The 14,473-nt window shown below is 42.7% G+C and overlaps 9 protein-coding genes across 9 annotated transcripts; 6 read left to right on the top strand and 3 right to left on the bottom strand. All coding sequences in view use genetic code 12, as the record gives it.

The window, feature by feature from the left end:
• Nucleotides 1-120: 120 nt before the first annotated feature.
• PGUG_00638 (alpha-keto acid decarboxylase family protein) lies at nucleotides 121-1,854 on the top strand (the record flags this gene model as incomplete). Its single annotated transcript, XM_001487211.1, has 1 exon — nucleotides 121-1,854. The coding sequence occupies one exon, from the start codon at nucleotides 121-123 to the stop codon at nucleotides 1,852-1,854; it is 1,734 nt and encodes a 577-aa protein (XP_001487261.2).
• A 27-nt stretch (nucleotides 1,855-1,881) lies between these two features.
• TEA1 (Tea1p) lies at nucleotides 1,882-3,948 on the bottom strand (the record flags this gene model as incomplete). The annotated part of the gene is made up of 1 exon (XM_001487210.1): nucleotides 1,882-3,948. One exon carries the CDS (start codon nucleotides 3,946-3,948, stop codon nucleotides 1,882-1,884), a length of 2,067 nt encoding a protein of 688 aa, XP_001487260.2.
• Nucleotides 3,949-4,236: 288 nt separating this feature from the next.
• On the bottom strand, nucleotides 4,237-6,087 carry PGUG_00636 (uncharacterized protein; the record flags this gene model as incomplete). The annotated part of the gene is made up of 1 exon (XM_001487209.1): nucleotides 4,237-6,087. One exon carries the CDS (start codon nucleotides 6,085-6,087, stop codon nucleotides 4,237-4,239), a length of 1,851 nt encoding a protein of 616 aa, XP_001487259.2.
• A 750-nt stretch (nucleotides 6,088-6,837) lies between these two features.
• PGUG_00635 (uncharacterized protein) lies at nucleotides 6,838-7,452 on the top strand (the record flags this gene model as incomplete). The annotated part of the gene is made up of 1 exon (XM_001487208.1): nucleotides 6,838-7,452. One exon carries the CDS (start codon nucleotides 6,838-6,840, stop codon nucleotides 7,450-7,452), a length of 615 nt encoding a protein of 204 aa, XP_001487258.2.
• Nucleotides 7,453-8,193: 741 nt separating this feature from the next.
• Nucleotides 8,194-9,123, bottom strand: PGUG_00634 (uncharacterized protein; the record flags this gene model as incomplete). Its single annotated transcript, XM_001487207.1, has 1 exon — nucleotides 8,194-9,123. The coding sequence occupies one exon, from the start codon at nucleotides 9,121-9,123 to the stop codon at nucleotides 8,194-8,196; it is 930 nt and encodes a 309-aa protein (XP_001487257.2).
• Nucleotides 9,124-10,528: 1,405 nt separating this feature from the next.
• On the top strand, nucleotides 10,529-11,305 carry PGUG_00633 (uncharacterized protein; the record flags this gene model as incomplete). The annotated part of the gene is made up of 1 exon (XM_001487206.1): nucleotides 10,529-11,305. The coding sequence occupies one exon, from the start codon at nucleotides 10,529-10,531 to the stop codon at nucleotides 11,303-11,305; it is 777 nt and encodes a 258-aa protein (XP_001487256.1).
• PGUG_00632 (uncharacterized protein) lies at nucleotides 11,286-12,029 on the top strand (the record flags this gene model as incomplete). Its single annotated transcript, XM_001487205.1, has 1 exon — nucleotides 11,286-12,029. The coding sequence occupies one exon, from the start codon at nucleotides 11,286-11,288 to the stop codon at nucleotides 12,027-12,029; it is 744 nt and encodes a 247-aa protein (XP_001487255.2).
• Nucleotides 12,030-12,048: 19 nt separating this feature from the next.
• Nucleotides 12,049-13,290, top strand: PGUG_00631 (uncharacterized protein; the record flags this gene model as incomplete). Its single annotated transcript, XM_001487204.1, has 1 exon — nucleotides 12,049-13,290. One exon carries the CDS (start codon nucleotides 12,049-12,051, stop codon nucleotides 13,288-13,290), a length of 1,242 nt encoding a protein of 413 aa, XP_001487254.2.
• Nucleotides 13,291-13,930: 640 nt separating this feature from the next.
• PGUG_00630 (translation machinery-associated protein 20) lies at nucleotides 13,931-14,470 on the top strand (the record flags this gene model as incomplete). The annotated part of the gene is made up of 1 exon (XM_001487203.1): nucleotides 13,931-14,470. The coding sequence occupies one exon, from the start codon at nucleotides 13,931-13,933 to the stop codon at nucleotides 14,468-14,470; it is 540 nt and encodes a 179-aa protein (XP_001487253.1).
• Between the last annotated feature and the right edge of the window lie 3 nt (nucleotides 14,471-14,473).

Genomic DNA, 14,473 nt, shown 5'->3' with positions numbered 1-14,473 from the left:
CACTTTGTTGTCATCTTGCATATTCGGTCCGTATGCAACCTGCAACCACCATAGCAATTAAGCTGCAGGTGCGCCAGATAAATAGAAGCTCCGTTTTTCTTTTCAGCAACCACCTAAAAAATGCCAGAAACGATCAGCGTGGGAAGATATCTCTTCGAAAGACTCCACCAAGCGCCCATAGGACTCAATTCCATCTTTGGGGTTCCTGGTGACTTTAACTTGACATTGCTCGATAAGATCGATGAAGTTGACGGACTTCAGTGGAGAGGCAACGCCAACGAATTGAATGCCGCATATGCTGCTGATGGGTACAGTCGTATCAAGAGTGCCATGGGAGATGGTTCCGGTGGGCTCGCGGCACTTGTGACAACTTTTGGTGTGGGTGAACTTTCTGCTCTCAACGGGGTGGCGGGTGCGTATGCTGAGCATGTTGGATTGGTCCATATTGTTGGAATTCCCTCAATTGCGTCTCAGCAGAAGCAATTGTTGCTCCACCATACGTTGGGGAACGGAAATTTCGATGTGTTTAGACATATGTCTGCTCATATTACTCAGACCACTGGGATTCTTCATGATGAATCGCAAGCAACTGCTGAGATCGACCGTTGTATCAGAGAGGCATATGTGAACCAGCGTCCCACCTACTTGGCATTCCCAACCAATATGGTTGACGTTCAGATTCCAATTGAGTCGTTGGACAAACCTCTTGACTTGTCGTTGCCCAAGAATGATGAGGGTTCAGAAGCCGAGGTTATCGAGAGAGTTTTGGATATGATATCCAATGCCAAAGACCCAGTTATCTTGGTGGATGCTTGTGCTGCTAGACACGATTGCACTCGTGAAGCCAAACAGCTCATTGAGTTGACCAAATTCAAGTTTGCTCTTACACCAATGGCCAAGGGCTCACGCCATATCCACGAAGACGACGACAGATTTGTGGGAACTTATGTTGGAACGTTGTCTTACCCTCAAACCAAAGAGGCGGTCGAAAGCTCAGACTTGGTATTGTCATTGGGCGCTATGCTCAGTGACTTCAACACTGGTTCCTTCTCTTACTCATATCAAACCAGCAATGTGGTTGAGTTCCACTCCGACTATACAAAAATCAAGAAGGCTCAATACCCCAATGTCAGAATGAAAGAGGTTTTGAACAAGATTTTGAAGAGCTCTCAACTCAAAGAAGCCATCAAGAACTATAAACCTGCTGAAATTAAAAAGGACCCTTTCCCCAAGGAAGATGTGGAACCAGCCTCCAAACTTACCCAGCACTACTTGTGGTCTGCTCTTTCTACCTGGTTGCGTGATGGTGATACCATTATCACTGAGACTGGAACTTCGTCGTTCGGTATCATCCAAACCAAATTTCCAAGAAATGCCGTGGGTATTTCTCAGGTGCTTTGGGGCTCGATTGGTTACTCTGTTGGTGCTGCTTGTGGTGCTGTAATGGCTGCTGAGGAGTTCGATCCAAAGAATAGAGTTATCTTGTTTGTTGGAGACGGTTCTTTGCAATTGACTGTTCAAGAGTTATCGTCTATGATTCGCTACAAGAACAAGCCATACATCTTCATTTTGAACAATTCAGGCTATACTATTGAGAAACTCATTCACGGCGAAACCGCAGAATACAACAATATTCAGCCTTGGAAACACCAGAAACTCTTGGAGACTTTTGGAGGAGAGGATATTGAGAATGTTCGTATCAATACCATCAAAGATTTGAACAACATTTTTTCAAGCCCCGAGTTCGCCAAGAATGATAAGATCAGAGTTATCGAATTAATGCTTGATGTGATGGATCTGCCTGAAAATTTGGTCCAACAGGCAGAATTACTGGCCAAAACTAACTCGGGTTAACGTATATACAATTTAGTACAAATAAGCTTAAATCTCTTTGCTATAAATATCGTTTGGGAAGAGAGACTCCCAATCTTCGTTGAATAGATCAGATGTCATAAGAACTGGAGGTCCACCAAAAAAGCCTAGGTCTTCATTATAGTTAATTGGTAGCTGCTGGTTCTCAGAATTGTAAGACTCCACCGATGTCGAAGACAAAATGCTCGAAGGGTCTTCAGTCTTGATACCACCGAGGTCGGTTATCTGTACAGCTGGAGAAGGTTGAGCTGACAGGTCGACCGATGTCAAATTTTTATGCAGTGGTACTTTGGGAATAGAAATACTTTCGTGGCTGTTTGTTGAGGGATTGGAATCATCGTCGTAACCAAGCTTTAACCTGATCAACTTGTAAGATTTTTCTGCCAATTTCCATGTTTTTGAACAATCTTGAAGAATATCCATGAAAAAGTGCAATAATTCTCTCTTCTTTGGGACAATGTGCTTGTCTCTATTGATCAATAAAAGTGCTGAAATAGAGAGAATGCAGCAGTAAACGATAAAAATCGACATACGTCGAGTTCCATGGATCTGTTTAAATCGCCGAATAGCAGCGTATAAATCTTCTATAGCCTCCATGCATACCACGGCAGGAGCCAAATGATGTTCCTCGATCATAGCCACATCTATACCCACAAAAGGACGATTGAGGCATAGAACCAAAATGTAGTAATAGTATCGTATTGTCAGCAAAGTTGGGTCTTCTCCCGTTGCTTCAAGCGAGCGACGGTCCCATTGCAAGTCACTTGGTAGCTTCCTTTTCCAGTCTTTGATCTGATAGTTATATTCTGACAATTTGTCCAACCTAGACGCAAGATTCAAATCTTCGTTATTACTAAGGTCTGGATCATTTTCCGTTCTCGTGAAGATATCATTAAGCATGTTCTCTGAGATTGTCGTGAGCGAGGTGATATTTCGTAAGGTTCCAGAAATCTTTGACATTTCCTTGCGAGGCTTTCCCTCGTCATTGGGACCTCTATACATGTAATCATCAATCCACTCCAAGTCTGGAAGGTGGTCTGTTTCCGGTATGGTTGCGTCAGATATTTTAAGCAAGGACGGACGTCCAAGTACCAAGCTAATAAAATGGTCAGCCATATAGCAGCCCCAATATATTCTGCTTCGAATAGCCACATCTAGAGGACTCAAATCGCTCTGTGAACGTACAAACCACACTTCTGGGTTCAATTGGAATCCCAAATCAAACCCCATCCGTATAGCATTTCCTGAGAGCATCCACCCTGAAGCGTTGGAACCGTTGCAAATATCGTAAAAAGCTAGAAGCAAGAAGCTCTGCAAAGAAGTTATGGAAGGTTGTTCGAGTTGCGCAAGAAGTATGTCACGAGCCTCCTGGTAGTACTTTCTTGATTTCTTGAATACCAGCTCGTTATCAGACATTCGTGCTCCCAAAGAGCATATACTGAGCACAAGTACTCGAGAACAGTAGAGACTAGCAGGTTTCGGGTTAAAGAAATCTATCAAGAACGCTTCTCGAAAAACGAACATATTATGGTCGGGATACTGCCACGTGAAGAACAATTTCAAGCAATGAATGATATCGGGATCTTTATTAAGTGCATTGATCATCGCCGTTTCTCGTTTTTTCACCAGTCTTTGATGTCTCGAAGCAATATCGCTATCGTAAACCGACATAGGACCATAAACAGATCGCGTGGGTACTGGATCGTCGATGTTATCTGCTGCTTCAGCACCATTTTGTGTTGGAGAAGGTGTCATTCCTGCTTGCTCTGTTGTTTCGTTCAAGAACTCTTCTAACGAATTGGACTCAAGAAAAGCTTTTCTGCTTTCTGGGTCCATAGACTTGAATTTCTCAAAGAAGCCGGTGAAAAGTCGCACCTGTCTTTCCAAAGAAACCACATAAGATGCTGGAGGACGTTTCTTTCTCATGTCGGAGGAAGTCCGTTCACATTCTACACCCAATCTTTTGCAATTAGTACAAGGTATCTTCAAGTCACACTTCACTTTTCGTATGCGACATCTTTGGCACGATAACACCTTTCCTGAATCGCCGTCAGAAGACCTCTTGCGAGGAGGCATTGTTGTTGTTAAAGTCTGCTCTTCATGATGTGGGGGATTATACGATACTGTGTGCAGGTCCGAAAACAGAGCCGAATACTGGAAAATGGGTGCGAATTAAGATGGGTAAGATTCGAAAATGGAAAAGCTGAAAAATGGGCGGATCTTCGAAAACGGTAAGTTTACAAGTGAATAGGGTAGTTGAGCGTTACTTGCGTTTTGCGTTATTTCCATATTTGCGTATTGTCTATAAAATATATTTTTTTCAATTATTTTCTCTCATTATTTTCTATCTGTCGGTTATTCTAGCTAGTTGAGAAAGAGAATCTGGTACGTTGTGTAGGTGACCACCACAATTCCCACTGCCACAAGAATCACATCAAACACTTTCAAAAACTTACCCACTTTAGTCTCTTGTTTGTCATATTGGTAGGTTTTCAAATGAATAAGTGGAGGATAAATGTACACCAATGGAATGCATGCAAAACAGCCGTTGAAAGATACAAACTTGTCGATGTTCTTTGAATTGACGTAAGCCAACGTGCATATCACGATGACAAACAAGGCTCGGAACAAATTCTTCAACCATTTGATGTTGGTAGAGTATTTTCCTGAACCATGGTACAATCTACCATCTTCATCTTTGAAACCTTTGTAGTCCGCCGACACAAGAAACCCAAAAAGAGTGGACTCTCCTATCTTGACTGCAGGAAACAATTGAAGCGGTGCCGTCAAAAATACGGCGCACGAATAGAGCACCATAATCATATTGACCGATAATCTATCGTTGGGCAAATTGAGAATAATGATCGACTTTACCTCTTCTCCAAATGCAGTGTAGCCAATGGTACCAATGCAAACAAATAAAGTGGTAATCAAAACCATACTTATGAACAAAACTTGAGGGAACTTTTCTGGTTTGGCCATGGAGGCTTCAATTGGTAAGATTAATCCTATTCCTTCGAATGCCGTAACTGCAACACCAATGAGCATAGACCAACTCTTGGAGTTGAAGTTCACAATATTGGGACCCAATCCTTGTTCAGCAAGTTGAAGACCGGAATAGTAAAAGATGATAAGAAGACCCACCACAATAAACACCGAAGATATTAAAGATATGAGTGATAATTTGGCCAAGTTTCGAATCAAAACGAGAGGAACCAAGAAAATACATTGAATGATGACAATGTTTGCTGTGGTCAAGTAAGGGCTGTCTATGCTGAGGAAATTGCGACAAAACGACGTCATGTTTTCCGCCGTGAATAAGATGTAAGTGGCAACGAACCCCACTTGCGAAATAATGATCGAGATCAATATACAAAACTTGAGTGGTTTACCATAAGTTTTGTAACCCAATTCACCAAACGATGACAAATTCAAAATCTTTTTCGTCTTGATGAGTATAATGTAACACATGAATGTCAAGAACCCGAAGAGGGAAAGTGTGAAGATGGAGAAAACAAGTCCTCCATTGCAAAATGCTCGAGGAAGAAAGAGAACTCCGGAACCCACAAGTGCTTTAAACACCAAAAAGTATGTCTTGGCAACAGATGCTGAACCCTTTGGTTGTTTTCGAGGTTGGGAGTTCGATTGTCCGTGTCTTCGATCGCCCAATAACAGAGATTCTTCATCGAAAACTTCATCATAGTTATCTTCATTAGTATCGTCTTCATCATTGAAATCTTCACCAGCAAAATGACCATAAATGCTCAAAAACTCCATAAAATTGCTGGTGAGAAAGTTTGGAGGTTCTTGGTTTTCCTTCAAGGACTTATTAATGAGAAACTCACGGCGGAATCCACCGGGAACATTTAGATCACTAGCAGTACTTTCTCTTCTGCGAGCTTCATCCAAGTATGTAGAAAATGAAGAGCTTCTTGTTCGTTTTGGTCGCTGGTCTTCATTCCGATATACGTGGTCCATTTGCTGGTATATGTGACGGGCCACGTCACCTCCTTGGTGTTTAAGAGTATCTTCTTGATTTACCAAGTGTTTCGAAACGGCCCTAAAATCGATGTCTTTATTGTTCAAAGTGCCATGAATAGAATCTTGCGTAGAGTTTGGAGAGCTCAGCGTCGGCACAGGAGGCGATCCCGTACGCTGGAAGCTGCTCGTAGACTCACGACTCATGGGAGTACCTGTGTGAGCCGGTTTGGACATGATGCATCAAGTGGTAAAACATCAAAATTGAGACTGTGGAGATGTAGCGAGGTCACGTGAGTTACCGCGCGGCATCAAAAGCGGTGGCTGCGGCTACGGCGGCTCCGACAAATGGGGCTGTCGTGGGTGGCTGAAAAATGCTGACCAAGCCTTCGCCAAAGCTGACGTGAGGCGGACCGCGCGAATATCCCCGGGAAATCTCGGGTGGAGGGCAAACCAGCCTCGGAGTTAGATGAGGAAACAAGACAACATACTTTAGTGGCATTCCGACTTCCACATGACTAAGTGTCAAAAGCGCAGGTTTTCTAAATTCCGGATTGTTGGTGGCTAAAAAAATTTCACTTCTCAAATATTCGTAATTTTTATCGCTATAACTAATCCGAACGTGCTTCGGTGCAGCATCCCCGATTCTAAAATTCCGCCGGCAATTATTGCGTGCAACGCCTCGGTATCCCCTCTGGGCTCGATGCGGCAACCCGCACATGACACTTTCGGAAACACTTCCCGGCATGCATATGCACCTCCTTTCTCCACGGTTGGTGGGGGATGCGGCGCGGCGATAGATGACTGGTATAAAGAGGAGACGACGACTCTTGTTGTTCAAACTATTGTTTATTATAAGCCGATAAAAGGTTATTTTTATTTCACGGGTACATTATAAATACCAAAATTGTGCCAGATATCAACGAATTAATCATATATTCCATCCAAAAAAAATAAGCGTGTTTTTTATACCGCCTTCCAACTTCCATGTTATACTCCTTTGACGATATCAATACCTTGGCTGTGGGTCCTTCGTTCGATCAGAACATTGACTATATGGATCCCAAGACCATTGATGACTTTCATTTGTACCAATGTTGGAGACAAAATAACTCCCAGTCAATCCGATGCTATCAAGATGATATTTCCGTTATCATTCCTTCCACCATTTCCCGCCGGCTAGAAAATGTGTGCTGGAGGCGATGGTACAAGTCGATCAAAAGCCTTGGAGAGATCCCTCCCAGCGAAATCAATTGGTATAAAGACCAAGATATCACATGGCTTTACGGCCCCAAATTCACTAATGATTCGAAATTCGAGTTGGTTCCAGAACCACAACTCACCGAAAAAAATCTCCACAACAACGATTTGCAAAGATGTGAAAGCGAAGACGATGTTTGTTCACACACGAGCTCGTTATCGTTAACTAATTTATCATGGTCACTGTCGTTGAGCGATCTTGAAGACTCCGATTTAAAATCTTCATTAAAAACAGCCTCTACTGGCAAACGCAAATCCGTCAAGTTTTGCGATATTGTCAATTCTCGAGAGATAATCAATGGCCGGCCCTTTGATTATGACTTTTTGGATATTAGAGCGTAATTACTACAACAGCATAATACACCATTGGACGTTCACTATTCAATCAATTTGTAGCTTTAACCCCTGTACCCTATCCGCTCCGCCGATACTGTGGCCATGTTGCTCTCGTCTTTTTCGCAATCATTCACATGGCTCGGCTGAGGGGATGGAAGCGCCCAGCCGCGCTGTCAGTTTCCCCTACGACCCGTTGGTCCTGCATCGGTGTTTTCGCTATTTAGTGCGCGTGGGTGCCGCACGGACGTGCATAATTTTCCTTCGCCTGCATTGGTGGAAAGCCGCTACGCGCAGTTGAGGAGAGACCTGCGCGGTTGAGGAGAAGCTGCAAATAGATTAATCCGTCAAGTTTCAAAAAACCGATTTCACTGGTATTTGCTAATAAGGTTGCTCCTCGTATCATACGCACCTCAACGCCATATTCGGTGTTCCTAATTTTAACCTAAACTAAAAAAATTTCGGCTAGGCCAATTAATCCGCGATGCGCTCGTAACCTTATCGTCGGTAGCCATTCCGCTTTGGGAAGTGGGGGCTGCGGAATGATAAAAAAAATGTCGGAGAACTACCTCCAATTTCAATTGCGGCTTGGAAGAATGCAGCTGGCGGGGAACCCCAAGTGGAGAATGCGGAAATAGAATTGCGGAGTCTATAAACGGATATTGCGAAGCTATTGTTGGGAATAGTAAATAAACTTTTCTCGGTGCATCTTAGCATCGAACTTTTTACTGAAAATTAGTATTAAATTATTTAGCTATCTTTAGGGTCAGGCGAGTAGGCATACCTAGAAAACTTTCTAATCCTTGCTCCATAATAGAAAAACAAATATGGAATAAGACAACATGCAAGACTTATAAATGCCATGAGACTGGTAGCCCATTCATAACCCAATCTGTGATACATTTGGATAGTGAACAATGGGACACAAGCACCCCAAATAGATCTCACAAAAGTTTTCGCGGCCAATGCACTAGCAGCATAATGCTGGTATGAGTCGACAATGTAATTGTTAGCAGGGTTGTACAAAGTACAGAAACCAATTCCAGCTCCAAATCCACTGAAGCATGGTCCAGCCCATGACACCAGGGGGTAGGAAGACCAAGCAAAACTGAATAAACTGGCAGGAATAAACCAGCAAGCAATCATCATGGGAATTAACCGAAGTTCAGCGGGTGGAATTTCTCCACGATCACGGTACTTTTGTGCCCTTTTATTATAGTCCTTGTTGACTAGGGGTGCTACAGCGGTAGCAGCTAACACTCCAACTCCAATAGGAATAAACATAATTCCTGTTTTGGAAGCGGACCATCCTTTACCTTCCATGTACACGATTGGGTAAGCAAAGAAAAACATGTAAAGGAGCCCATAAATGACAGACATGTACAAAGTGATCAAAAACACAATGAGTTCACTTAACAAGACAAAAGGTCTTAAGAGAGAGTCTTTGGCCACTTGTTGAAGGGTTCTAATTTTAAGTTCACATATAGCGCGATACTTTTCATCACCGGTTTGTTTGCGTAATTTCTTGGCTCTTCTCTTCAAGAGGGTATTGGCGTGAGTTTCAGGTACAAGAATCAATAACACGACATAAAATACCGCCGCAACGATCAAAAAGCACCAATAAATCCATCTCCAAGTGGGTGCAAAATCTCCCAAAAGACCACCGAAAATGGGACCCATTACCGGACCAAGAAAAAGGAGCTGCTGAAAAAATAGCCATGGCTTTTCCTCTCTCGGAATCTTTCCATCATATCAGCCAATGAACCCCCAATCAATGTCATGGGTGCTGAAAATGCGAGACCATCAATCAAACGGCACACAAGTAAGGTTGCAATATTCTGTGCTAATCCACAGGGGATGATAAATATGACTCCCAAAAAGAGAGTAACCGAATAAATTGGTTTTCTTCCAACTTCTTCGGACAACGGAGCAAATATACATGGTCCAAAGCCAAAACCAAGCACAAACATGGTGACTGAGGCAAGAATAATCACCTCTTCAGAAACACCAAATGTAGCCGCTGGTCCCTCCAAGTCACCTGTTACTATGGCAGATCCAAGAGCCACCACAAAACAAATTATTCCCAACACCACGGTAATCATCCACTTTCTTCCGGTACCGAAATTCTTAGGGTTCTGCTTGTCATCTTCTACAAACTCAACTATTCTTAACCCAGTTTTTTGGTCAATGCGGGTAATGCCATTTATCTTTTTCATGGTACGTCGGTATGAGGGTCTGGGTGTGACTGGTAGCGTTTTATATCATAAGGCTGTTCGAGTTCACCAAGGGCTCCAGCATCTCGCAGTAAATCGTCTACAACCCGCTTGACTTTTTCATTGGTGGCTATGTACTGGAGAACTTCTTCACTTTCAGAAGCCTTCTCGACGGGAGATGCTTTATTGGTGATACCCGAGCTAATTGAGTGGTTATCTGACTCCATCGTTTTGAAACCCTGGAGTCGTAGACCATACTATTTATACTGGTGAGTATAATGCAAGGTCGGCTGCAAAATGAGGCATTTTTCGCACGAGATGAGCCGCACCAGATATAGATGGTGGCTTACGATTTATTTAAAGGTGAGTTTCTTGTTCATAAAAATAGCTTTGGAACAGCTATAAAAGGCTGGTGGTGTACTAGAAGTGCCTAATAGTCAACACATCTTCCGCATACCCTTAAATGGTGCTATATCAGTAAGCCTGTTGGAAACTACATCCAGTGCACCAATTCTCGTTCCTGCACCCAAGACCCCGATCGGTTCAAACGGTCGGCACAACTTAGGGTTGAACGAGTTGAGTGATTTTTTTTGTTTTCATGAAGCACCGTTTCGGCGTTAGAAGATTTGAATAGCCGTGTAAGCGTGGAACGTATATAGGCAATACCCGGCACTTACATGTATTTTTTGCAGTGCTAGACCGAGATCTGCAACTTGAAGAAACCTAAGATTTTAATCTACTCAATGTTATTCTTGTTCAGATTTGCCACTCTTATCTTCTTTCTTGATCGTAATTGTGTACATATTCTGTCCTTCACTAATGAAACCGATGCGATTTTTCAGTCGCGCGCGTTTCGATCTCACCACTAATTCATGAACGTAGGCGATGCCGACGGTTCTGATTTTGATGACTTTGATATCGATATAGACCAGATTCGAGAATCCGAGGCGGCTGCAACTTCAAAGAAGACTCCAAACACATCTCAGGAAAGCTCGAATAATTGCCATCATGTAATAGACTACGACTCACTTTCCACCTACATTTATCCTACCAACTTGGAAGTACGTGATTACCAGTACAATATTGTTCAAAGGGCATTCTACGACAATCTTTTGGTGGCGCTTCCCACAGGTTTGGGTAAAACCTTCATTGCAAGCACAGTAATGCTCAATTTCTACCGATGGTTTCCTCAATCAAAAATCATATTTATGGCTCCCACGCGGCCATTGGTGGCTCAGCAAATCAAGGCGTGTTGCGGAATAACGGGACTTCCCTCTTCCAGCGTGGCAATTCTTTTGGATAAGACTCGACGAAACAGAGGAGAAATATGGAGATCCAAATCGGTGTTCTTCACCACTCCACAAGTGGTCGAAAATGACCTTGCTTCTGGCCTTGTGAACCCCAAGTCGATAGTGTTGCTTGTAATTGATGAAGCGCACCGAGCTCGTGGAAATTATGCATACAACAATGTTGCCAAATTCTTGAACCGGTTCAATTCCTCCTATCGTATTCTCGCCTTGACTGCGACACCGGCATCAGACGTCGAGGGTGTTCAGGAAGTTATTGACAATTTAAACATTTCGAAGGTTGAAGTGAGAACAGAAGAAAGCATAGACATTTTCCAAGTACATGAAGCGAAAACGAATTGAAAGAGTTTCTGTGGGTAGCTCTCTAGATATCCGAGAATGCGAAGAGTTACTAGCTGACGCTATTTCCCCGGTCTTGAAGCTTGCAAATCAGCGCAAAATCTACGACATGACTGATCCAAGGAAGATCAATGCATTTCTTGTGCTTTCAGCTCAGAAGCGCATACAGGCTGATCCCACTATTCCAGAAGGATTGAAATGGGCAAACTATTTTATATTACAGTTGTTGAATGTGGCAGGACAATGTTTCAGGCGACTTAATATTTACGGTATCAAGGCTTTCTATGACTATTTCTCTGAAAAGCACCGAGAGTTTACTACAAAACATAAGAAAAAAGCCTCAAAGAACAAGAACGCCGTTCAGTTTTATTTTCATCCCAGTATCATGGCTCTCCGCGATAAATGCCGTGCTCTTTCAAGTGATGGGGAAGGAACAGACCATCCTAAGTTGGAGGTTTTAATGAACGAGTTGGCTGTCTTTGGTGAGCATTGTGATGCCTTAGGATCGAGGGCTATCATATTCACAGAGTTTCGCCTGTCGGCTCTAGACATTGTAAACGCAATTGAAAAATTTGGACACGGATTGAAACCTCACATATTTATTGGACAAGCTAAGGAGAAAGAAAAGTTCGACGAAGATGCCTACTTGAGCAAAGGCAAGTCCAAAAAGAAGAAAACTGAAAGCAAATCAAGAGATTCGTCCCTATGTTGCTCGGTCAACGTCTGAGGTAGCACAGGCGAAAGGTATGAGTCAAAAAGTGCAAAAAGAGATTGTGAAAAAATTCAGACTGGGCGACATTAATGTTCTAGTTGCTACCTCTATTGGAGAAGAGGGTTTGGACATTGGAGAGGTCGATCTCATAGTATGTTATGACTCAACCAGTTCTCCAATAAAAAATATTCAACGGATGGGTCGAACAGGAAGAAAAAGAGACGGAAAAGTCCTACTTTTATTTTCAGGCAATGAAGAACTGAAATTTGACAAAGCCATGGGTGGGTATGAATACATTCAAAAACACATTATGGCTGGAAAAATGATCTCTTTGTTGCCTCGCAATCGAATAATACCTCAGTCGTTCACACCAATAGTGGAGAGACAATTCATAGAGATTCCGGAAGAGAACAATGAGATTAAAGAGGTGGAAGATGAGGACGAAATTATCCGTATTGCTACCACATATATGACTCAAGGAACTTCGAAACGAGCCACCACTAAGGTGACAAAAAAGCCTGCGAAACAATTCTTTATGCCAGACAACGTGGTCACCGGATTTCGGTCTGCTCATCAACTCGTCGATCCAGAAGCCAAGCCGTTAGCGACTGAAGAAAAGGAGTATCCAAGTTCGGGAAACGACACCTTGGAGAAAATACTACAACCCGATGATTCAAGTTCTGAATCAGAAGTGGAACAGACTTCTTACCGTAAAGAAGGTTCGACCAAAGCGCCAGACTATTTTCCAAGGCAACTGCGAAATGCTGCTTCGCTTGGCGTTCGTAAAGTGAGTCGTCAACCGACCTTGAAGGATTTCATTCGTGATCACCAAGAAGACCATCCCAAACAGTCTCACCACACTAGCTTACCAGAAACTGATGATAATGAAGAGGACAGTTTTGACGACGGCCTAGATGATGAACTTCTCCAGATTGCAAATACTACTCTGTCGTTCAATGACAAATTCAATTTGGAGCAGGAAGAACTTTACCCCAATAATTTCTCGCCTGAATCAGGCTTCTTGAACGAGGAGGAGCGCTTGGAGCTTTACACATCACATTATACAGAATTGTCTGCCAATGACATGGTTCTGTTTTACGATCCTACTGCCCAACTGCAACAATTTACCACTCGCTTTCTGGCTGCAAACCACAGCTACTTACAAGTATTGGAGTGCATAAGAAGAATGAAATACGAAGAATCACGCAAATTAATCTCGAACTACAAATCAATAACTGTTCAGGATTTCAAATCTGAAGTAATTGTTCCCGACTAAGACATAATGAATATCATGAATGGCATTTATCCTTCAGTGTAGGTGTACTGATCTTGAATTTTTTGTTCCAGAAACTTTTCGGTTACCCGGCACTCGTCTGCTGCTATAAAAGCATCGCATCCACCTCTGTTTCTTCATCTTTATGCAGGGATATTACGTGTATCAGTGAGGATTCGTCCGAGATCATGTTTTTGCTAGTTGAAAACTACAACCTGACAGCTCCTTGATGTGGTATCCTTGTGGTATCTGCGTCCAGGGAATTTTTGGAACTTTTTTTTTTCATTGAATGACACCTTTTTCAGGGGTCACCAATCCATTTAGGGACTTGCAGTGAGGACATTGCCTGTCTTTAAGGAATAACAAACTTTTCCACTGTAGTATGTAGATGCCTCGTGCCTCGCTCGGCTTGTCTTTCGCTTTTCAGGTCTTGAGCTGGATGCAACTTTTCTCAATTTGGGTAATGTTTGTAAGGGGCTAAAGCAAACACGGTTTCCTTTGAGTGCGATTACATCTGGCTCGTGCCTATGGTGGTATTGTAATTATAAACCTAGACATTTGGTTGATAAAAATCTAGGGCTATATTCGCTTATGTAATCTCGGACCCTAATTGAAAAATCGACTTTTGTAGAAAGTGATCATCATGTTCAAAAAATTCACCAAGGAAGATGTTCACTCTCGTTCCAATATCAAGTCGTCTGCTCAACGAGGTTTAAAGGCCAAATTTGTTGACCAGTACGAAGGGTTGGAGCCTGCCATAGACAATGTCATACCGAAAAAGTCACAGTTAACTTTGATCAAATGTGAAGACAAAATTCAATTGTATGCCTTAGATGGAGAGGTGGTGTTATTCCAGTACTTTGACGATCTCATTCCCACTTTGAAGACCGTACACAAGTATCCTCAGGGATTTCCTTCTGTACAAGTTGATCGTGGAGCAATCAAGTTTGTCTTGTCTGGAGCCAATGTGATGTCGCCTGGACTCACTTCTGCTGGAGGAAAGTTGCCTGAAGAGCCATTACCACAGAACAGCATAGTAGTGATATATGCTGAGGGAAAAGAACATGCTTTGGCCATTGGGAAGTTGTTAATGGGCACTGATGAAATCAAAGAAAAGAACAAGGGCATTGGTATTGAATTGGTTCACTATCTTGGTGATGGTTTATGGGATTTCACCGAGTAATGT

Source organism: Meyerozyma guilliermondii, genomic scaffold (genome assembly GCF_000149425.1).
Source record: "Meyerozyma guilliermondii ATCC 6260 scaffold_1 genomic scaffold, whole genome shotgun sequence".
Lineage (NCBI taxonomy): Eukaryota > Fungi > Ascomycota > Pichiomycetes > Serinales > Debaryomycetaceae > Meyerozyma > Meyerozyma guilliermondii.
Note: the sequence above shows the minus strand (reverse complement) of the source record. Positions and strands in the feature narration are given on the sequence as shown.